Here is a 25,340-nt window from a genome sequence, read left to right as displayed (position 1 = left end):
AGAGAACAACATCACTATGTAATAGAGAGATATGATAGAAAATTCGATTCGATACATAACTCTCAAAGGCATAAACATATGTAAAACTGATATCAAGACAACACATGATTCCCAAGCACGCAAAAACATTGCAAGCACGCACACGATAAATTTATTTATTTATTTATTTATTTTGACTCAAAACAATACATTGAAAAAAAAAAAAAAATACTACTAAGTACATACCAATACATGACAACTCAAAATTAAAAACATTCATAGCAAGTATATGAGATGACATGTGATCCCACACACAATCTAATCCAGAGAAATTAAACCAAGAGATTTCCTAAGGTACTCAAACCTAAGAGAATCTAAAGGCTTAGTGAAAATATCCGCTTTTTGATCTTGTGTGGGTATAAACTCAAGTGCCACGACACCATCTTCAACCAAATCACGAATAAAATGATGACGGATGTCGATATGTTTAGTCCTAGAATGTTGGACTGGATTTTTAGAAATATTAATGGCACTTGTGTTATCGCAAAAAACAGTCATTACACCTTGAGATAGACCGTAGTCTTGAAGCATTTGCTTCATCCATAAAAGTTGGGTGCAACAACTACCAGCGGCAATATATTCTGCCTCTGCGGTGGACAACGAAACACAATTCTGCTTCTTGCTATGCCAAGCAACCAAGCAGTTTCCCAAATAGAAACAACCACCGGAGGTACTCTTCCTATCATCCGCGCTTCCAGCCCAATCGGCATCGGAAAATGCGGCTAAGTCCACATTAGTACCCTTAGGATACCAAAGACCAAGCGTGGAGGTGCCCTTAACGTAACGTATAATTCGCTTGACAGCAATCAAGTGAGACTCTTTAGGGTCAGATTGATAGCGGGCACACACTCCAACACTAAACGAAATATCAGGACGACTAGCAGTAAGATATAATAAGCTTCCTATCATACTACGGTAAAGCGTGGAGTCAACACTAGCGCCCTCAATATCTTTAGCAATTTTAACGGTGGAACCCATGGGAGTACGAGTACTCTTGGAATCTTCCAAACCAAATTTTTTGACTAATTCTTTCGCATATGAGGATTGGGACAAAAATATCCCATCGTTCAACTGACGAATTTGAAATCCTAGAAAGTAAGTCAATTCTCCCATTAGGCTCATTTGAAACTCATGGGACATTTGTGCCCCAAATTGTTTCGCATGCCACTCATTTGTGGAACCGAACACAATATCATCAACATATATTTGAGCAATTAAAAGGTCGCTTTCAATTTTCTTCAGAAATAAGGTTCGGTCTACTCCCCCTTTCACAAAGCCGGTATTTAAAAGATGATCGGTTAAACGTTCATACCAAGCTCGAGGGGCTTGTTTAAGGCCATAAAGGGCCTTACGAAGGCGGTACACATGATCAGGAAATGAAGGATCAATAAACCCTTTAGGTTGTTCCACATACACCTCCTCCTTAAGGTCACCATTCAAAAAGGCACTTTTAACATCCATTTGAAATAATTTAAAATTAAAATGAGATGCAATGCCAAAAAGTAACCTTATTGACTCCATTCTTGCTACGGGGGCAAAGGTATCATCGAAATCAATTCCCTCAATTTGGGTGTACCCCTGGGCAACTAACCTAGCCTTATTACGCACAACTATGCCATCTACATCCTTTTTATTTTTAAATATCCACTTAGTGCCTATAACGTTAGTGTGAGAGGGTCTCTGTACTAAGTACCAGACATCATTCCTCACAAATTGTTGTAGTTCTTCTTGCATGGCTCCTATCCAATAGTCATCTCCTAAGGCCTCTTCTACCCTTTTTGGCTCTAATGTGGACGTGAAACACACATAATTGATCTCATTCCTAATTTGCCTCCTAGTTTTCATCTCATCATTGGGTTCTCCTATGACTTGGCTAATGGGATGGTTTAGCTTTACTCTAGCCGAGGGTTCTTTGGCAGAGAAAGGAACTAAGTTGTGTTGACCTAACTCCTCATCTTCTAAAGGCTCATCTACCTCAACCTCACTATCTTTTTCAACTCTCTCATTCACACTCGTAGGAATGTCAACAACCTCTTTAGAAGAAACTCCCTCATCTAAACCATTGGATTGAAACTCCCCCTCAAAAAATTCCCAACTCCCTTCATCATCATCATTAACCTGAGGGACTGACTGATCAATAGTGGTATCATCAACAACTACATTGGCCGACTCAACTAGGGTAGAGGTGCGTAGATTATATACTCTAAAAGCTCTGCTCGTGTTGGAATACCCTAAAAAGATACCATCGTCACTCTTTGAGTCAAATTTGCCTAAGGACTCACTATCTCTCAAAATATGACATTTACTACCGAACACCCTAAAATACTTCACTGAAGGCCTCTTACCATTCCAAATTTCATAGGGTGTGAGAGTAGTCCCTGGTCTAACATACACTCTATTTATAGTATAGCACGCAGTATTAATAGCTTCAGCCCAAAGGTTTCTAGGGACACGCTTTGCATGAAGCATAACTCTTGCCATCTCTTGAAGAGTTCTATTCTTTCTTTCAACAACCCCATTTTGTTGGGGTGTGCGAGGTGCGGAGAACTCGTGCTTTATTCCCTTTTTATTACAATATTTTTCAATGTCGGAGTTCTCAAACTCACGACCATGATCACTGCGGACTCGTGTGATAGGGTACCCTTTCTCATTTTGAATACGTTGACAAATAGTTTTGAAACAAGCATAAGCATCAGATTTTTCTCTAAGAAAACCAATCCATGAGAAGCGAGAAAAATCGTCAACTATAACCAGAATATATCGCTTGCCCCCTAAACTTTCAGTACGTGAGGGTCCCATCAAGTCCATGTGAAGTAACTCTAAACATTTTGTGGTTGCAACTAAATTTGTCTTTTTATGAGGGCTTTTTATTTGTTTGCCCTTCATGCAACCACCACACACAAGCCCTTGTCCATTGGCAAGTTTGGGCACTCCTCTCACAATCTCGTTCTTGGTTATTCGATGCAATTCTGGAAAATTTACGTGTCCTAAACGTTGGTGCCAAATTTCTACATCATCAAGCAAGACTCGATGACACACATTAGACCTTGCAGTTTCAACACAATAACAATTATCCGAAGATCGAATACCTTTAACCACACACACACCCTTAGCATCTATAATAGAGCAATTATCTTTAGAGAAATTTACTTCATGCATATTATCACAGAATTGCCCTATGCTTAACAGGTTAGCTTTTAAACCCTCAACATATAACACATTATCTACCAGAGGGATTCCGGGTGCGTTTACGGTGCCTTGTCCTACAATTTTACCTGTATTACCATCGCCAAATGTGACAAAACCACCATTATACTTCTCTAGCTTAGCAAAGAAAGATTTATTTCCGGTCATGTGTCTAGAACATCCACTGTCTAAGTACCAAGCGCAAGCATCATGTGCCCGAAAAGCAGTGTGTGCTACATGACAAACGACATCGACTCTCTTCCATGTTTGCTTTGGTTTGGTGTTCACATGCGATGTGTGACCGTGTGTGATACGTCTTTCAACAATCCTATTAGTCTCTCCATTGTTATTAGCCAGATTTGACAACTTTTTGATTTCCTCAACGAGGTGAGAAGTTTGATTCGCCAACTGACTCAATGTCTTTTGAAAATTCTCATTCTTAATGTTTGTGGGAGACTGACGCACAACTTGAGGTCTTCCCACATTGGGTTGACCATACCAAACACTTTTATTAATTGGGGCTACAAACAGTTTCCCCTTTGTTCTCTGATTGTCCCTTCTAAGTGTATAACAAAAAGGTCGAATGTGACCTTGACCACCACAGTAGTGACAAATAAACAGATTTTTCTTTTCAGGAACATGATTACTGTTGTAAGCATTCTTAATGATGGTGGGAGATTTAATAGAAGATTCAGGTTTATCGCTCACTACCTCATTCTTTGTAATATCAGATTTCACAAACTTAATTTCGTTCTTTGTGACCTTGTTACCCATAGGTGTCAATGAAGGTGGATCAATAAACCCTAAGCCGCTTCTATTTCTAAACGTACGTGTCATTTCGGCAATACGAGTTGCGCCACACTCATTACGCTTTATGGCCTCAGTGGCCTCCCTAAGGTCACGCTCCAATTCAAAAATCCTATCCTTATACCCTTCAAGAGCCTTCAAGGCATCCACATGCTCTCTCTCAATTTTGGCAAACTTGTCTTTCAAATTAGCGGTATAGGTTTTTAATTCTTTAAGCTCGATGTTCTTAGATTCAATGTCATCACTAAGTTTGTTCCTCTCACCACTAATTTTCTCGATGACACTCATGAGTTCCTTCTTTTTCTTTTTCAATTTTACACCCTCTTTAAACAATTGATTATAGGCCTCATGAATAGAATCTATATCATCATCACTATTCTCACAGTCTTCGTCAGTCGAGACATACTTACTATCATCGCTAAGAGTTGTAGAAAGTTCAACCGATTTGGGGGACGTAGGGGACTTAATGTTGGCAACAAGCACAGAATATCTAGGAGCTTCAGAACCCCCATCACTACTGTCATCACTATCGTCATCCCACGTAGCCTTATAACCCTTGGCCACTTTCTTTTTAAGAGTGTTTGCACACTCTGCTTGAACATGCCCAAAACCATGACACTCGTGACATTGTATACCTTGGGGTTTCTTGGATTTATCAATAGAAGATTTCTTTTCATTATCCCCAGAATTAAAATTCTTGCCCCCATTAGTCGAAGAAGAAAAATTTCCAGAATTATTATTTTTACGGAATTTGACAAATTTTCTGAATTTTTTAGCAAAGAAAGCAAGTTCTTCTTCGTCAAGGTCATCATCACTCTCTTGTGTCACAAAAGATTCTTCTTTAGAAGATTTAAAAGCAATGCTTTTATTAGGCTTTAATGTAGGTTTCTTTGAGAGATGATTCAATTCAAACGTTTGAAGTTTACCTACAAGTTCCTCAAAAAGAATGTCATCAACTTTATCACTTTCTTCGATCGCAACTACCTTAGCCCTAAACCTCTCAGGAAGTGACCTAAGCACTTTTCGACAAACTTTAAGATTAGGGATTGGTTCTCCTAATGCGTGGAAAGAATTAACGATGTCACTCAACTTAGTGACAAAACTATCAAATGTCTCATCTTCCTGCATTCTTAAATCTTCGAAACGTGTTGTAAGCATTTGGAGTTTTGAAGTTTTAACAGTCTTAGTACCCTCGTGGGTGACTCGGAGAATATCCCAAGCCTCTTTTGCAGTAGTGCACGCGGAAATACGACTAAATTCAGTTTTACTCAATGCTCCATAGATGGCTCCTAAAGCTTTAGAGTTTGCCTCAAAACTTTCATTGTCAGCAGAATTCCACTCAGTGTCCTCCTTAGCCCTCATTTGTTTAGTCGTAGTGTCTTCTATAGTAGGGGCCTCATAGCCGTACCTAACAGATCTCCAAACCCTAACACCTAGGGAACTCAAATGCGTGGTCATACGGGCTTTCCAGTACGGATAATCATTACCGTCAAAAAAAGGTGGCCTCGAGTTTGAGGCTCCCTCTCGTGGTGCGTTCATGTCCATTATAATATAACCAGAATTAAACTCAGGTGGTTAAACCTAAACAGAGCAACCCGCTCTGATACCAATTGAAATTATGCGGAAGCGTTCAAACTACTCCTAGAGGGGGGGTGAATAGGAGTTTTGATAAAAAATCACCAATTTTCTAATTTAAAAAATTAATATAGATGAACGGGTTGATTATTACGATTAATCCAAACCAAAAAAAAACAAGTACTGCAGTAGAATAAAAATTGTGACAAGAGACGCACGATTTACGTGGAAAAACTTAGGGTCCTAAATAACCCTAAGCCAAAACCACGGCCTAACACTACTGCTTTATTCTATTAATCGAAAAGAAGTACAGATTGCGAAATAGCAAAAACCTTACCCCAAGCCTTTACCTATTCTCGTCAATCTCCGATGCTCCCAGAGCTTCTTCAAGATCCAATAGATGCACCACGGACTTCACGCCCGATCTCCGGATTCAACCGGCTCCGAATCAAAAGATTCGGCCACAGCAGCAAACGGCACTAAGAACCACGAACAGTGAATGAATGATGTGATGAGAAGCGTGATTTAGATAACCCAACTATCGTTCAAAGATGCAAGAGGCAAGAACGAAGAAATAGAACGTGGGTTGCAAAAATGGGCTGCGAAAACTGTCAATCTCGCCACTGCCGAAAAACCATAAAAACGTTGAACCCTTTCTTTTGAAGAAAAGATTGTGGGCTGCAACCAAAACACTTGTTAATCTCGCCTCTCTGTCTCTATTTTACTCTCCGTGCTCGTCACACCATATATGACCTAATAATCGTATATATATATATAGACAGATCCAGCGAAAAAGCAAACGAGACCCCTTTCTCTTATATATAATAGTATTGATATTGATAACGGATTCTCCGGTGAGTAAATGATATATATGGAAAACAAGATTTTTTTTTCGGAAAAGGTAAATCACCTAGTCAAAGGGAATTAAAACGATTAAGGAGTGTATATGAAAGAATTTTAAATAAGAAAAACCCCCTAATCAATAAATAAGACCAAAATGATTTTGAGCTCGATAATGCTATGCATGAGATGTCGTGCAATGATTTTACCTCTCACGCAATTGGATCGATTTCACAGCGGTCAACGTGGCGTAGATAATGGGAAGAGCATCGAACGAGAAACTACCCCCTAATTAACCTACCCATTACAATCAAACGGAATTGATATAACAAAGACACAAATAGAGGTTTTGAACAACCCCGGAAAGTGCCAAAATATCTAACAGAGTCCAAAAATACAATGAATCAACCCAATTTTGATTTTTTTGTGATCTTCACGTGTGCCAATCACGGGTCAAATAAAGTCCGATGAACACTATTTTTTGTGTGAATAAGGTTCTCACCGAACTCTACAAAATAAATAGAGCCGATCATCAAAATGTAATAAAAAAAATGGCTAGAAAATGAGAAACGAATTGGAGGGGATACCAACCCCCTTATCCCCGGTATACATAAAAGTTTCCCCGCACCGCCATTGGTCACTCACCGGAGAGATGAAAACCAAACCCCAAAGCTGCCACGGAAGCTCACCGAGCCGTCAAGCTTCTAGCTTTGTAAGGGCTGCCTATTGGTTTTGTACAGCCGATGATACCCCTCTCTAACTAATACATGTGCTCGTAGCCATATTAGCCCACACTATTCATAAAGTGTGTATTTTCTCACTCTGTATACGCGCGTGCATGTGTGTGTGAAGTTGAAGGCTTGAAGGTAGAAGAACATTATGGGGATTCACTGAAATTTAATGCTATGGAGAATCACATTTATGATTGGCGAACAGCAAAGAGGAGAATGCATTGCGAAGGCGAGGAAAGGATTTGCAATTGCAAAACTCGTAAAAGAGGGGATTCGACGGATTCTCCTGCTGAAGTTCTGCCCCAGACGACGTCCCGTGGGCTGAGTTGGAACAGCCCCTCATGCCCGACCGCAAGATGAAAGTTTCATTATAGGCATCTCCAACCCCAATTTTTTACTCATCTTTGGGTGAAATTTTGGGTCAAAAGCTTTATTTGAGTATGTAATCTCCAATGCTAACCCTTTCTTAAACCCAAATCTAGTGTTTTTTTAAATGTTTTTCCTTCAAAATATGGGTCGAAATGGCACATTTATAAATAAAATAATAAGAAAGTGGAAAGAGGTGTTGAGGGGAAAACGTACGAATTTGGGTCTCCCCACATTTGGTAGCAAAAAGGGTAACTCAAAATAGGTAAGCAAAAAGGTATGACATTGAAGATGGATTTTTAGTGTTTTTACTCAAATTTCAGCCTTGGGTAAAAACTAAAATAAAAATAAAAAAGAATAAGGATTGGAGATGCTCCTAGTTGGGACAGTCATCCAGCAGGGCGTATTGGGCTTGAATAGCAGGAAAGCAATGAATCTAAATGCAAATTTTAAGGAAATGCTTCAAGAATGCAAATCAACGTAACTCTTATCCATCAAACAACACTTGCGACTTTCTAGTATCCAAATGCGGTTAGATGACGAAGAATTGAGAATCTTGTTCCGGCATAATCCCATTCGTTTCACATTACAGTCAAACGCGACGCTAACTCAATAGTTTTTCGTTTTGTGCCTATTCTTGTTATAGTGATTGCTTATTGAGGTTCTATAACCCAACTTTGCCTGTACAAATTAACTCAAATTACAAAGCCACGCGCCGTAAATCATCTAACTAGACTCCGAGCGTGTGCTTCATGACAACATTTTTCCATTCAAATACTCTACTTTCTACTATTTAGTTTGTTCCCCATACAACTGGGAAGGCCACAGTTTACGATGCTTTACGACCCTTCTACTGCAACCTACACAAAAACCAAGAGATTAAAGGTCAAACTAAATTTTACTTCGGCTACCACAGAGCAAATGAAATAAAAACCAAAGAGCAAATCCAGCGTCAGTTGCAATCTATCTTCAATTCAACAGCCCCAAAACTATAGAAGTTCGAGCTAGTATAAAATCTCTAACAAGCTACTTCAAGTATAAGTACTTCAAAGTAGAATTTTCGTTTGGAAAAAAAAAAAAAAAAAGTACTTCAAATAGCCAATGTGACAAGTCCAGCTTTGCTTCAACAAGTCAGAGTCTTGTTCGTCAAAAAAAAAATATGTCAAAGAGGTCCTGCACAACTATACCAAAGCGACAACTTTTGCTCCTTGAAGCAAACATCGAACAAGATCTGGTTATTTCTAAGATGGTGGTTGCGGTGGTGCTGATGCGGTCTTGTGTTTCCTTCGGTTGTTTGTGGCGGCAGCGGCGGCGTGGCAATGGATTGGTTGCGTTTTCCATCACTTTAAGTTGACTCAAAGAAAACGGAACCAAGAGAAAGCAGTCTCAAACGCGAAGCCCTTTGATCATCTCTGGTTCACAGGGAAGGAAAAAGAAAGGTAAAAAACAGGTAATTCTGTTGTTAGAGAAACGATTTTACTTTAATAACCCCCTATGATATGAATCATATATATGATTACTAGCATTTGGGCACTCTCTAATTTTTATTGCATCACTGGTAGCATAGTTATTGATACCGTTCCGTACCGTTTTGACGAAGAACCACTACCCTAACCTCCCAATTTCGTTCCGGTCCCAATACCAGTCCTTACCGGTCGGTACCGGACTTTTCGGGAAATACTTTTCTTTTTCTGGTCTAAAAAAAAAAAAAAAACGTTTTTAAAAATTTTAGCAAAACATGGGCTTAACTATAGTTCGTGCACGAGGCTTAGATCCCGGATTTGCACCCCTCCTGCGCATGAATAACCCGTGACGCGCACCCAGTTAATTGGTTTCCGGGTCAGTTTTTCCAAACTACCTTCGGTCACGGCACATTTTTCGGAGCGTGCGAAACCTCTTATTGGGTTCTCATTCACAAGTTCACTAGTGTGCAAAGTCATTTAAAGTGGAAAAGAGTTTTGTAGCTAAGCAATGTGGGACTAGAGATATTTTATGATGAATTGTATGATATGGAGGATTTTTTTGAATTATAATTATATATAATTATTATATATATTGTAGTTGCGGTAAATCCGAAATGGTACCAGGTACCGGTACGTACCGTACCAGTAGGAAAACTGGTACCCTGTTCGAAACGGTATTCAGAACTATGACTGGTAGATCATACTAGACAATCTTTTGCACGCAGGCTCGCGATTTAGGCCCATTTGAGTGATGATTGGTGGCTCATGTGCCCATTATAAGGACAGGGTTGGAGGATCTGAATCATAATTCTGTCACAAAGTGTTTTAAGAGAAAATTTTGAAAACGCAAAGAGCACGCAGCTCCATGATGACGGCGTGATTTGGTTCGAAGAGGAAACGCAAACTCTTACGTTCCTCTCCACTTCCGTGAAAGTGAAAGAGCCACAAAAAAGAACCTGAATCTTTTACTCGCGCAAGCATTCTATTCATTCAAAGTAAGTAAAGAAAGTCCCATAAGAAAAACACACGTCCATGAAGAAAAAAAAGCTCCCAACTCTTGATTCTCTGTATTGAGAATCCTTGAAAGGGGTGATCATCTACTTCACAATCTACAAAAATCTAATAGCGGAAAGTAGTTTTCGATAACAATGAGAACAGTACAATTGTGATACAGTAGAATGATACAGGCCATGTTGCAAATCATCATTCCAAGCATACAGGAATCAGAAGATTGAGTAGAAATACATCATCCCAATTCTTTTCATACAAGATGCGATAAAATAAATATCCAAAAACATCTGCCTAATAAAAACACAAGAGTGTAAAAACCACACAAACATAAATTGAAAGAAGGGCTGAGATTCATTTGATCCAACGGTTGAGAAAGGACTTGCACATGTAATGTAAGTGCCCATATTCTTTGTAGTAATTGCGCAAAGGAACTTTGCAAATGGAATGTAAGTGTCCACATTCTTTGTAGTAATTGCACAAATGCCATCGATCATCCAATTCCAAAACCCTATACGCAAATTGATAATTCTTTACAACTAGCTTAAAAATTTAGTTGGGGAGTGCCGTAAGCACGAGTAATTCTCTTTCATGCCGCTAAGAAAAGAATCACATACTACACACTAATGAATCGATTTAGTGTTTGAGTCACTAGCTAGCAAGTGTCTTAGGCACGGGCAATTCCAATCGGGATGCGAAGTACCATAAGCACGGGTAAACACTAGTACCTTGATAACTATGCAACATTTTTATGGCTACCTATTTGATTTTCCCATTTGTTTTGGGGTTTTGTTTTTGGATAATGCTTAATTAGCAATTAAGTAGGCTAAATGGGTATTCGACCAAGAATATTTTGACTAAGAACATTCGAAATAATACTTCCACTTCTTTATTCTTTATTCCACTTTTCTTTGCTTAATTATTATATCCACAATTGGAAGCAGATTTGTTGCCCCCGAAGATAGACAGGAATATATCTATTTGGCAAAACCCATATATGGAGATCACAATCAATTAGCTCAGATTAATACCATAGGGATCGGCTCATGTCCATATCCCTAACATCCTCTTATTCTGTGGGCTTATCCCGAACCACAAACATGATCTAAATCGTTCAACTTGCAAAACACGTAGAGAAACATATATTTGCAAAAGATTTACTTGATATATAATAACCGATCGATAGCTACATGAACAACGGTTGATTGTAATATTTTAGTTTAAAAATATATTTTCTATTCGCTATACATAATAAAACGCTATTTGTTCATACGTTTGTCGATGTCCGATCAAACTATTATTTTAGAAATGTATTCTTTTTCTCGTGTTCTACAAGATGAACGATTGGAATCATGTTTTTTTTTGTCAGTCCTGGGTGGACCCACAAAATAAGAGTGCGGAAGGGTATCGAGGGATGAGGTATGTATAAAGGGGAGCTGATCCTAGAAGGATAAGGTGGGATCAGAGGAGCACCGGTACTATAAAAGGGCAATTGCGTACATGCTTTCTAGTGTAACACAAAACAAGGCAGAGGCTAAAATGTACTATTGGCGAGGTCGAGAGCAAATGGTGGCACCAGCTGAGCAAGTTAAGCTTGGGGTTGGAGGCTCCAAACTGGACGATTCCAATTATAAGCCACAACGGAATCCTCCTTCCAATCAAGCAAGAGATGATCAAGTTATTGATAGCAACGAGGCTGCAAAAAAATACCGTGGCGTCTTGGTTGTTGATAAACGCGCAAGAGATCAGACTATTGATTGTTATGAGGCGGCGAAAAAGTATGGTGGCATCTTAGTTGTTGATAATCCTGTTAGAGATCGAAACCGCAACTGAAAAGTATGGCGGCCAGTTGATGAAGTATCCGGCCTCAAAAGCACCACCACATATGCCGTTAACTTAGGAGTACTATTTTTAATTATAACTCGGGTGTTCGGACCATCTTACACGAACACGCTCCGTTTCCTATGTATAAGAACAAAGATAATGATGTAATGTTGTAATTTGTACTGTACCAAAGGAATCATCTAATGCTACATATAGTCTGCCTATTTCCATAATAGTGTGAAACTGCGAATCCCTATAGCTTCCCTTTCCTCTTCCCTTTGTTGTTGAGTGTTTGACAAGCAAAAGCTAAAAGTGCATTCAACTCGGGCAAAGTTCAAAATAAGTGTCGTCAATATTTTTATGGTCATCTTATCATAATCTTTCTCAACTTTGGTTCATGTTTTTCTATTTCGGTGATTACCCCTTTTTTTTTTTTTGAAAGGCGGTGATCACCTTCATTGAGATGAATGATTAAGCCCTATTTTTTTTACAAAAAGCTAAAAATACAATTCACTAATTAACCACTAATAAGATTGACTATCGTTTAGAATAACTAGGAGCAACAGAAGAAGGCATTGTGGTTCATGGCAGATCCAAGAATTTCATATAGAGAGGTCACCGGCCCCTCTCTCGCATAACTTTGAAAAACATTCTCATACTTCAATATAAAGAGAAATAACATGTTTGTACTTTCTTCATTAAGCACAAAGTTATTCCAAAAGATTCTAAACATAAGCACGAGATTAATACAACCGAAGAATTAGAAGATTCGAAGAGTATTACAGATTAACAAAAGTACCCTGGTTTGCATCGACGAATCAAAGTGCCATTTTAATATACACTCCCTCCGTCCCATTTTTTTCCTTCCTTTTTTGAAGTTTGTGTCAGTTTTCAATCGATCGCTTATATCTTCTAATATGAATCTCTAAGAATATGCAATATGGATCTTGTTTGATAGTTTTCAATTAGGTTTATAATACAAAGTTTTCAAAATTAAGAAAAATATAAATTAAAACATATAAACGTTTAAAGAATAGCACGGGTAACGAAAAAGGACAAAGAAAATGAGACAAAAGGAGTACATATATATAATACATGTATATGCAAAATATAGTTTACATTAACACAATCGATATATAGATTATCAACATCGAAGATACGGAGACGTTTATAGATTAGCACAATCGATACCGGTTTTTAACAATGAATCGAAGTGGCATTTCAATGATTGAATTAGTTTAGTCCAAACTCATGCTCCTCTTGATATTGCAATAGCGCTATGTTTAAATTTTACCTGTCATCTCTTTCTCATTTTTTCTCTTAAACAAAACAGAACAGAATAGAACAGAAAAACTTTTTCTGCTGTCTTAACATTTTTTATTTTTGTTTATTCCGTCCACTTTTGGTATAAATTTTATTAAATATTAAATAATACTTTTCTTTTCTGCAATAGGAATACCAAAGACAAGGCTAGGGAAAGAGTGGGAATTGATTTAATCAAACAAACAATAACAACAACAACAATAACGCTTCGGCTTCGATTCCTTCAGCCCAACAATTGCGCCGTTCACTGGATTCGATTAATTTTTTCGAAGGGAAAAGAGATAATATACGTTGAAGAGGGGGAGAGATACTCCTAAGGGGTTAACCAACTGATCAATACTGACAATACTTGGGACTTAGAGGTTTGCTTCTTTCTAAAGTCTTACGTTTTGAAACTTCTCAAGTGTTATCAATTTTTTAAAGCCAGTCATAGAGTTTTGTTCGGGCTTTAATTGGAACACCGCAAATGAGCAGTGGGATTGATCTCTGAATTAGTCGAGCTAAGTGTCGAACTACTCGTAATTAAGTTGACACCAGAGTTGTTTAAAAAAAAGGGAGTGAGAGAGAGATGAGATTACCTTTTCGGAGTTAGGCTTCTCTCATGTCGTCTTCTTCATGAACTCTGACCCGAAACCCTAGATTTTGAAGTGAAGAACAAATAGGAAGCGTAATGGTAGTTTGGCGGGACTTGATCCTTACGCATACACTTATATATTGATCCTACGGTCTACTTTGGTCTAATTTTAGTTTCGGTATTTTGTGCTTTTCTTTTTTAATTTTATTGAAATTGCGAGGTGTTTTTTTTTGGACTGAAAAGATATCTTGACGAAAGTAAATGTGAAGAGTAAATAAATTACGAACAAAAAAATTGAAACAACTATTTTTATTGTTATTAGTATCGTTTAATCTATGCCTTTTCAATTCCGATCCAGTTTTGTATAATTTTTTATTTTCTTCTCGTCGAGATGAATAATTAATCACAAACCCAAAAAATTTAAGAAATTAAAAACTAAACAGGAAATCACTATAAATCATACCGATAGTCTTTTAAAAAAAAAAAAAAACTTTTTGATAATGCCAAAACTTTAATCAAACCCCGACCATCGTCAGCCAAATGGCAAATCTAAGGCCAAATCATGCTTCACAAGTCTCTGATCGTTCGCATTTTAAAAAAAGAAAATGCTAGGCGTTGTAATTCTAATTACTCGCATCGCTTTAAATCTCTCTTTCACTTGAACAGCCCCAAAACTACTTAAGTTCAAGCTACTATCATTGACAAACTAAAGTATACTACTTAAAATAGCCAATGCGGTGAGTCTAGTTTTGCTTCAACATTTTTTCGGAGACGTCTTGCACAGATATACCAAAAAGGCGACTTTCGCTTCCTGAAGCAACGCAACGGTGAACAATATCTTGATTTTTGCTCTTCCTTCCAAAAAAGTTCCCACATGGCCACGTCTCAGGATCTACACAGCTGAAATTTTGAGAAAATACAGAAAGTCAGGAATATAAGATAATTACGATGATAGCTAAAAGCCTAAAACAGTGAGATAAATAAGCAATGTCCTTCAGAAAGCTCATTTTAAATGCATGTGCCCAAGATTTACTCATCCGTATCACACACAGGATGACAGTCCTTTAGTTGTATAGCCCCCGCCGGCCACCGTACAACTTCGGAGCAAAAGCGAAAAGCAGTAGATCAGTCGAATCGTCTCCGTATTTTGTAAGTCATGCAAGCTCGTAATTTGTCTCTGTGGCTCAATTTAAATTCCTAGTTGTGCTGCCACTAGGAGTTGCTTCCCTACATATTTGAACTTTACAACAGAGCCTTGAAAGGTATCATCAAACATGTGTACAGAATAAGATGGTAACATTTTGGCGAGCCAGTTTACAAATACACACACTGACAGATCTGTGATTGACAGAAGAAACATTCACCATTAATTTGTCATTACCATGATCAAAAGACTTTAGTTAATCTAGAACAAAACCAGGAACCCGAGCTTTTCCCAAGAGAAGAAAGTATCATGTGCCAAGAAAATGATAGTGTTGGATAGATGAATCAACATGGATACCTGTTGGTTCTTCACGTTTGCATGGCAATGATTGATGAAAGTCAAACTTGTACCAACAGGTATCCATTCTGGAAAATATTAAAAAAAAAAAAAAGCTCAGAAAGTCAATTTTTAAACTTTTTCTTGGATATTTTCCAAAATATTTGTGTAAAAATCATAATTTTTAACTTTTCCGATTCCTCTCGTTGAGACAAACCCATGTCACATAAGAGTTTAGCGTAAAATTAACAAACGCGAACAAAATTTGAATCTAAAACAAAATCAAAAATTGTGGTGCATAAGTTAATTACGCTTAATCACTTATGAGATAGTATGAGTGGCTGTGTTCTTGTGATCAACTTTTTTTTGTCAAAACATTTTTTTGGTAGTTTTTTACTTTTCGCAACTTTTTGTCTTCATTTTTTGAATTAATCATTCGTCTTGACGAGATGAATCAGAAAAGTGCAAAAACGTCGATTGATATTTAAAAAAATTAACATAAGACAATACTACTTCAGAAAAAAAAAAATTGTATGGTAGTATTTTTTTGTCTCTAGTTAAACCTTTTTGGTTCTTCATCATAATTTTTTATTTTTTAGACAAGAATCTAGGAGTAAAATTTAGAAAATGTGAACAAAAACACAAGACGAAAAGGGAGAAAAAGGTTCACCTACATTAGGGTTTAATACGTTTAACTACTGTTTGAGTACAGTATATTGGAGGAAAAATACATTAGGGTTTCGAGTCAGTGTAGAAGGAGAAGACGACAATGGGAAGATCCAAGAGGAAGGCAACTCAGATCTCCCAAATCACCACCACCGCCACCATCTCAGACCTTCCAAACCACATAACTTCCGACATCCTATCTCGACTCCCTCTCTGTTCCGTCTTCGCCTGCAAGCGAGTCTGCAAGCCCTGGCGCGACCTCACCCTCGAACCCTGCTTCGCCAAATCGCATCTCTCGAGGTATCCTCCCAGCCTCGTCTTCTACCGCATCGGTACGAAATTCCCCTCTCACTTCGAAATCCTCCAACTCCACGATCCCCCTGCTTTGTGCCACCCCACCACCACCGTGAAATTCAAAACTGAGATCCACTCCCCTCGTATGCTCACTGAACTAGTAGCCTCGTGTAACGGGTCGATTTTGCTGTCGGATAGCTCGTGTAACGATGTTATTGTGTTTAACCTACTCAGGGCACAACGTATTGTTCTTCCTAAACCTCCAAAATCGGCACTGAAGGCCCATAATTTCGTGAGTTTAGGGTTTGGTCATAGTCCAACGACTGATCGGTACAAGGTGTTGAGGCTCACTTATACGCCTGGTCCAGCTAGATTGTGCTGTGACATTTACACAATTGGGATTGATGACCGGTGGAGGAGCATTGGGGACACTGGACAACCACCCGCTTTTATTATCTCGCAAATCATTCTCCTGAATGGGGTTCTTCACTGGATAGGCGACGGGAATTCACGGTTCATTTACTATTTCGATGTCGAGAAAGAGCAATTCGGAAGCTTCCCCTTGCCTTCCCACATTGAGAGCAGTTGTGATTGTCTTGGGGTTGTAGATAATCGGTTGTACCTTCACGATGAGCTTTCAGTTGATGAATGGAAAGTTTGGACAATGAAAGATTACGGGGACTTTGGGTCCTGGACTTTGGAATGGGTCATTGAACGACCAATTACTAACAGGTTTGGCGGATCTCACAAGCCTTTGAAAACGTTTAAAGACGGAAGTCTGTTGATGATGTTTAGCGGTTTATGTCCGCGAATAAATGTCATGAAGACTACTCTAGCATCTTACAATCCGCAAACAAGAGTGCTGGAAGAGATCAAGTATCGTGGTGTTGTTTTACTCTGGGGCGCTTCCGTTGCTGATGTACCATGTTTCTGCTCTCCAATGGCTGCTTTGAAATGACAATGTTAAAATCTTTGAGTTAAGGAACTGTTGCATTATCTCACTTCATCATGAGTGCGTTTTGTTTGAAGACACTTATTTTGATTCCGTAATTAGTTTCCTGGTGTTGACCTTGTGATGGTTTGCAAAGCCGCTCACCAATCACCATCTAACTAGTCTCCAATTGTTCGCGACGTGACAACATTTTTACCATTCAAATATAGTTCGTTCCTTCCTTACTTTTTAGTTCGTTCCTTCCTTACTTTTTAGTTCGTTCCCCATAGAACCGGGAAAGACTCAGTTCACAATGCTTCTACTAAAACCCACACAGAAAAACCAGTGGATTCAAAGTCCAACTACAGTTTGTGTTGAGACATTTTGTCTCATGTTTGATTATACACTTCGTACACATCGCGTGGTTCCGGTTCGTTAACAAAAATCAACGGTCTAAAACTGTTGGAGTTGGAGCGCCTGATCAACGGTCCGATTTTAATTGAACGAATGGATGTCTTTTAAACGAATGGGTGTGAAGAGAACTAATTGTTCAAGGGGTGTGTTTTTCCAACAGAAGAGTGTGAAAGAAACTAATTGCTCCAGGGGTGCGTTGCTTAAATGAAAGGGTGTGATTACTCTTTCAAGTGATGTGATTCTTTCAAGAGTTGTAACCTTTCCCAAAGAGCACTTATGTATCAATATAAACTCCTCCACCCCAACGTTTTTTACTGCTCCACAAAAAAAGATATCATCTCTCTCATAATAGTTACAGTAGAAAAAAGGATTTCTTGGAAGTCTTTCAATTTTGTTGGTTGCAAGTCTTCACCCTAAGGCTTTGTTGAATCCTAGGGACGACTTTGCCTGAACCCAACAACAAACTCTATCGAGTGGGGGCAAATTACGTTCTAAAAGTAGTGTCTTTAGATACGCTTCAAAGTCTTCGAATCTCATCATCTTAACTTTTGTCCCAACAATTTAGAACGTAATTTCCGATCATGACAGCGGCGAAGAACGAGTCTTCTATTAAGATGATGAATCAGGATCTCATCAAATTGGATCAGTTTGATGGCAACAACTTCACCCGTTGGAAGGACAAGATGATTTTCCTTCTAACTGCATTGAAGTTATACTACATCCTTGATCCGAACACTCAACCAATTCCAGACCCTCCGGAGTCGGGAGCAGATAAATTCAAGGAACAAAGGCTTCAACGTGCCGAAGATGCGTTGATGTGCCGTGGGCATATTTTGCATGCTTTGTCAGATCGTCTCTATGATTTTTACAAAGAAACAAAGACTGCAACAGAAATTTGGAATGCTCTGGAATTCAAGTATAAGGTTCAAGAAGAAGGTACAAACAAATTTCTAATTGCCGAATACTTCGATTTTCGTATGATTGATACCAAGCCCATTTTAGACCAGATTCATGCTTTGCAAACTGTTGTTAATAACATCAGTAGTATGAACATCATTCTTCCTGAGGCTTTTCAAGTTGGGGCTATAATTGCAAAATTGCCGTCGTCGTGGAAAGGCTACAGGAAGAAACTTCTGCATAAGGCGGAAGATTTCTCCCTTGAGCAAATTCAGAAACATCTCCGAATTGAAGAGGAATCTCGTAATAGAGATAAGAAGGGAGGGAATTCTTTTAAGACTGATGTTCATAACATTGAATCTGGTTTTGGTTCTAGTTCTAACTGTCCCAACAACAAAAGGAAGAGGAACAATAAGAAGAAGAACGATAAATGCTACAATTGCGGTAAAAAAAGGGCACTACGCTAAAGATTGTCGCTCCAAGAAGCAAAAAACTTCTGCCAATATGGTGGAAGAGCAGTTGGTCGCAATGGTGACTGAAATCAATATGGCAGACACCTCTTCTGGGTGGTGGTTTGATTCCGGGGCTACGGTTCATGTGTGCAAGGACAGATCGCTGTTCAAGACATACGAAAAACTGGATGGTCAAGAAGTGCAAATGGGAAACCATGATTGCGCCAAGGTTGCTGGAAAAGGCAGTGCTGAATTGAACTTCACATCTGGAAAAATGCTGACTTTGTTGAATGTTCTTCATGTTCCGGATATGAGAAAGAATTTAGTTTCTGTTGATCTCGTTTGTAAGAAAGGCTTTCGGGTTGTTTTTGAATCCGACAAGTTAATCCTTACTAAGAATGGGATGTTTGTTGGAAAGGGGTATGGTTGTAATGGGATGTTTAAGTTGAGTATCAATGAGAATAACACAGCTTCTTCTTATATTGTTGAGTCTTTTTCATTATGGCATAATAGATTAGCACATTTAAATTTTCGGTTCATCAAAAACATGAGCAGATTTGGTTTGATCAATTACCATGATAATGTTTGCGATAAGTGTGAAATTTCTGCTAAGGCAAAAATGGCTAAGAAATCTTTTCCTAGTGTTCAAAGGAATTTTGAAATTCTAGATCTGATTCATTCAGATATATGTGAATTGAATGGAGTTTTAACTCGTGGAGGGAAAAGATATTTTGCCACTTTTGTAGATGATTTTTCAAAGTTCACTTTTGTTTATCTTTTAAGAACAAAAGATGAAGTTTTCAACAAGTTTCAGGCTTATAAAAATGAAGTTGAAAATCAGTTGAACAAGAAAATAAAAGTCTTAAGGAGTGATAGAGGCATGGAATATTTTCCTCATGAGTTTGATGATTTTTGTGAAACGCATGGTATTATACATCAAAAAACTGCACCTTACTCACCACAGCAAAACGGTTTAGCCGAAAGGAAAAACCGCACGCTTACAGAAATGGCAAATTGTATGATTGTGCATGCTAATGCTCCTTTATATTTGTGGGGTGAAGCTTTATACACTGCTTGTTATTTACACAATAGAATCATTTCAAGGAAAACTAATCTCTGTCCATATGAGTTATGGAAGCGGCGAAAGCCTAATTTGTCATACCTTAAAGTGTGGGGGTGTTTGGCATATTATAGGGTTCCAGATCCTAAGAGGACCAAATTAGGTCCTAGAGCAATGAAAAGTATTTTCGTTGGGTATGCTGAACATAGCAAAGCCTATAGACTTCTTGATCTCGAGTCTAACACAATAGTAGAATCTCGTGATGTGGAATTTTTTGAGAATAAATTTCGAGCAGATTCTAAGAGTGTGGTGATTGAGAATTTTGGTTCTAGTCCTAATCAAGAAGTAGAACCACAGAACGGTGTCAAACGACACGTGCTCAATGAAGAGCCAAGAAGAAGTACAAGGCAAAGAAAAGAAAAAGGCCTAGATCCAGATCATATCTCATCTCAATCTATTATCTTTTTAGTAGAAGGAGATAGAGAAGTGGTAACAAATAAAATCCCCATGGTGTTACAAATTGAGGCTGACCCTAAGACGTTTATAGAGGCCATTAGTTCTAGAGATGCTGCATTTTGGAAAGAAGCCATCAATGATGAGATGGATTCACTTTTGTCTAATGGTACTTGGAAATTAGTTGATCTACCACTAGGTTCAAAGTCTATTGGTTGCAAATGGGTTTTTCGAAGAAAGTATAATACTGATAACACAGTACATACTTTCAAAGCAAGACTAGTAGCCAAAGGATTTAGACAAAAGGAGGGTGTTGATTATTTTGACACATATGCTCCTGTTGCTAGAATTACTTCTATAAGAATTCTTATGGCATTGGCTTCTATATATCACTTGCAAATTCATCAAATGGATGTGAAAACTGCATTTTTGAATGGTGATATAGATGAGGAGGTTTATATGGATCAACCCGAAGGATTTGTCCTTCCTGGAAATGAAAGAAAAGTGTGTAAGTTAACTAAGTCTTTATATGGTCTGAAGCAAGCACCTAAACAGTGGCATCAGAAGTTTGATTCATGCATTTTGGCATTTGGTTTTACTCATAATAGTGCTGATAAATGCATCTACTCCAAGTTTACCAAAAACTATGGTGTGCTCGTATGTTTGTATGTTGATGATATGCTCATCATAGGCACGAACATGGTTGGAATTCTGGAAACCAAGAAGTATCTAGCTTCAAGTTTTAAGATGAAAGATCTTGGAGAAGTTGATACTATCTTGGGTATTAAAGTGAGAAAGCATAGTGGGGGCTACGCTTTGTGTCAGGAGCACTACATTGATAAGATGCTTCTTAAATTTAAGCATCTCGGTTTAAAAGATTTTAATACACCTTTTGACTCAAGTATTAAATTGACAAAAAATTCCGGTAGAGCAATTGCACAGCTTGAGTATGCTAGTGCGATCGGTACTTTGATGTATCTAATGCATTGTACTAGACCGGATATTGCTTTTGCTGTGTGCAAATTGAGTCGTTATACTAGTAATCCAAGTGGAGAACACTGGAAGGCAGTCGTTAGAGTCTTTGGTTATCTCAAGAAAACCATAGGACTTGGGCTATTTTATCATAGTTTCCCGGCTGCGCTTGAGGGATATACCGATGCTAGTTGGATTACTAGTCAAGGAGATGATAAATCTACTTCAGGGTGGGTGTTTCTTCTTGGTGGGGGTGCTATCTCATGGGCATCTAAGAAGCAGACTTGTATATCCCATTCGACTATGGAGTCTGAATTCATAGCATTAGCGGCAACAGGCAAGGAGGCCGAATTGATTAGGAACTTATTGTTAGATATTAAGTTGTGGCCTAATCCGATGCCGCCAATAAGTATTCACTGTGATAGTGAGGCAACTTTGTCAAGAGCTTACAGTAGTACTTACAATGGCAAGTCAAGACACATAAGTCTAAGACATGATTTTGTGAGACAATTGATACGAGACGGCGTGATCACAATAATATATGTAAGGTCAAGCAAAAACTTGGCAGATCCTTTCACCAAAGCGCTTTCAAGAGAATTGGTGTGGTCTACGACCAGGGAGATGGGGCTAAAACTTTTTCAAAAGATCACCGACAATGGTAACCCAACCCAAAACTAGATAGCCTCTAGTCACAGGTTTAATGGGTAAGAACAAGTTGTTGAAAAGTGATCAAGTAACATTGATTCGGAACTTCGGCTCCACTCAAACACAAAGGAAGGAAAAGAAGAAGAAGGGAGAATCAGTGTTGTCCATTATAGAAGAAAAAAAAAAAAGAGGGTTGAATTACATTCTTAATGAAGTCTAAAATGTTTGGTAATGGAGGCATGTAAGGGACTTCACCTATATGAACGTAGGAGTGGTGCCGCTTCTCACGAGAGTTTAGGTTTGCTCTTTGGATCATTCATTAAACCAGGAGTTAGCACATGGCCATAATAGTGCTAAAGCAGTTTTAGAATTCCTTGTATACAGAATGTTGTTATGTGTATGGTATGTCCGGTTTTACCATTTTAAGAGTACTTGGTTTAAAGCTCAGGCCACCAATGACTTTGTTGAAACTTTGATGTACTTGTACTAATTGAAGGTTTAAGTTATAAAACACCTTCTTGTATTCATAATAATATTGTTTCTGTTGTGATTGAGAGATTTACTGTTATAATCAAAGTGGGGGATTGTTGAGACATTTTGTCTCATGTTTGATTATACACTTCGTACACATCGCGTGGTTCCGGTTCGTTAACAAAAATCAACGGTCTAAAACTGTTGGAGTTGGAGCGCCTGATCAACGGTCCGATTTTAATTGAACGAATGGATGTCTTTTAAACGAATGGGTGTGAAGAGAACTAATTGTTCAAGGGGTGTGTTTTTCCAACAGAAGAGTGTGAAAGAAACTAATTGCTCCAGGGGTGCGTTGCTTAAATGAAAGGGTGTGATTACTCTTCCAAGTGATGTGATTCTTTCAAGAGTTGTAACCTTTCCCAAAGAGCACTTATGTATCAATATAAACTCCTCCACCCCAACGTTTTTTACTGCTCCACAAAAAAAGATATCATCTCTCTCATAATAGTTACAGTAGAAAAAAGGATTTCTTGGAAGTCTTTCAATTTTGTTGGTTGCAAGTCTTCACCCTAAGGCTTTGTTGAATCCTGGGGACGACTTTGCCTGAACCCAACAACAAACTCTATCGAGTGGGGGCAAATTACGTTCTAAAGATAGTGTCTTTAGATACGCTTCAAAGTCTTCGAATCTCATCATCTTAACTTTTGTCCCAACAGTTTGCTCCAGGTTACATGGCATAGAACAAGAACGAAAGAGCAAATTCACCATACTTTAGCTAGCATCGTTTGAAATCTTTCTGTAATTGAACAGCCCCAAAACTATTGAAGTTCATGCTACACTTGTTAGCAAGCAAAAAATACTCAAAATAGGATAGGTGACAGGTCCAGCTTTGCTTCAACATTTCTGAGAGGTCCTGCACAGCTATACCAAAAAGGCAACTTTCGCCTCCCGAAGCAACATATAACTAGATCTGGCTATTTGCTTTTCCACCAAAAAAGTCCCTACATCTCAGTATTTGCACATCTGCATAGTTGGATCAAATTTTAAAGTCAGAGAGTATAGATCAATCACTATTTTGGTAGCGAAACGAGTAAGATGAACAAGTATTGGTCTTTCAGAAATAGTTTCCTGATATGCCCCCGAAAATTTACTTGTCCATTTACCAGAGAGGATAACCCAGTAACACTCCTAAAATGTAATTCTTTCACACTGAATTTTTCATGTAAGTGGAGTAAACAAGTCCATAAAATTAGCCCTTGTATTATGCATTCTCCCCACCGTGCAACTTGGTAGTAAAAATGGAAAGGAGTAGATCAGTCAAATGACTCAAATCTTCTCCATATGTAATGAGTCATGCCACGACAGCCAGGTGGGTTCATAATCTCTCTAACTCAAATTTCCTTCTTGTGCTGCCAAAAAGAGTGCATTTTGTACATATCAAGTTGGCTTTCGATCAAAATTTTTTACTTTTCCGATTCCTTTCGTCGAGACGAATCAATACGTCACAAAAGTTTGACACAAAACAAACAAATGCAAAAAAAAATTCAAATAAAGACAAAAAAAAAAAAGTCACCCTACTTTTCAATCCAAACCCACCCTAAATCTTCTTTATTTTTTTTTTCAAGAAAGGAGACCCAAAAATGAAATAATACTAAGGATGAGGTGTAACTAAAGAAAAAAGAACTCCACACTTTAAGTGTAAAACAACTTAACCTAAAAAATTAAAGTTAGTCTTTTTTTTTACTTCATGTGAAAATAACAAACATCATTTACTATAATTTTTGTTATGTTATTTTAATTTTTTCTAGAGTCGATGACCATTAATATTGTAATGCATCATTTTTATTTTTTTATATATATTTCGTCACTGCTAGTGTAAAATCTTGGTTCCGTCCCTAGTGGTGGTATGGGTTATGGTATGTATCATGATGGTGTCTAGGTATGTTTAGGTTGTGGTATGGAATGTGGGAGGCTGTGGTGGTTTTCTCCGGTGTTTCAAGTGTTAAAGTTTTGGTAATGAAGGATGGTGATGGCCATTTTATGAGTCTATTGTAATGTTATCATCAATGGTTAACGGAGGTTTATGTGTTAATGAATGTTTGTTTTTATTGACATTCCGTTAATACTTTGAGGACCATTGATAAAAATAAAAATGATAGGTTGGATGATAATGCCCTTGTAGTTGACAGTAAATGTGGTCTTCGGAAACCATTTAAACGTACATTTTTAATGCTGGTGATACAATAGACATAATTTGTATGTTGGGGACCATTGATAAAATAATGAGTGCTACTTTGTGTACATACGAAACATACATATAAATTTTGTGAGACTCACCTCGGATCTCACAAAGATGATCCGAACAGCCCATTATTTTTAAAATATTTTTTTATGGAGCCTTATAAAAAAATCAACTTAACCCGATATCGGTAAGGATTTTTTCTGAATTGTAGGGGCGAAACTAAACAGTTAAGTAGTTTCGCCCCACAAATTCAGGAAAAAATCCTTATGAATATCGGGTTGAACTGATTTTTTACAGGGCTCCATAAAAAAAAGTTTTAAAAATAATAGTCAGTTCAAATCATTTTTATGTAACGCAAGTAAGCCCCACAAAACTCATATATACACATAGTTTTTGTTGTAAAATAACCGTTTCCATTTCGTTTTCAGCAATTTCTCCTGAAACCTCCCAAATTGAAAAAAATTCAGTGTCTAGTGGGTACCATGTAGTGCCCATTCGGTGCGTCCGAGCTATTCATTGTGTTTTTGGACGGTTCAAATTTAAAGAAAGAGAATTTTGGAATGAGAAAAAAAAAAAGAATTTCAATCCGAGCCATTTAAAAATATATTAGACGGCCGAATGTACCGA

The 25,340-nt window shown here is 38.0% G+C and overlaps 2 protein-coding genes across 2 annotated transcripts in view; both read left to right on the top strand.

The window, feature by feature from the left end:
- The window catches only part of LOC131322937 (F-box protein At3g07870-like), a 94,531-nt gene extending 77,305 nt beyond the window's left edge, over positions 1 to 17,226 (top strand). The window contains exon 2 of the mRNA XM_058354533.1: positions 15,962 to 17,226. Coding sequence (XP_058210516.1) covers positions 15,986 to 17,134 — 1,149 coding nt within the window. The 5' untranslated portion in view covers positions 15,962 to 15,985 and the 3' untranslated portion in view covers positions 17,135 to 17,226. The remainder of the gene's footprint in view (positions 1 to 15,961) is intronic.
- Positions 17,227 to 18,102: 876 nt separating this feature from the next.
- On the top strand, positions 18,103 to 18,885 carry LOC131323598 (uncharacterized). The gene has a single exon (XM_058355452.1). The coding sequence runs from the start codon at positions 18,103 to 18,105 to the stop codon at positions 18,883 to 18,885; it is 783 nt and encodes a 260-aa protein (XP_058211435.1).
- Positions 18,886 to 25,340: the final 6,455 nt, after the last annotated feature.

The sequence above is a fragment of the Rhododendron vialii genome, chromosome 4a, assembly GCF_030253575.1.
Source record: "Rhododendron vialii isolate Sample 1 chromosome 4a, ASM3025357v1".
Taxonomy (NCBI): domain Eukaryota; kingdom Viridiplantae; phylum Streptophyta; class Magnoliopsida; order Ericales; family Ericaceae; genus Rhododendron; species Rhododendron vialii.
The sequence above is the reverse complement of the archived record's forward strand: the minus strand, read 5'-3'. Positions and strand labels throughout refer to the sequence as shown.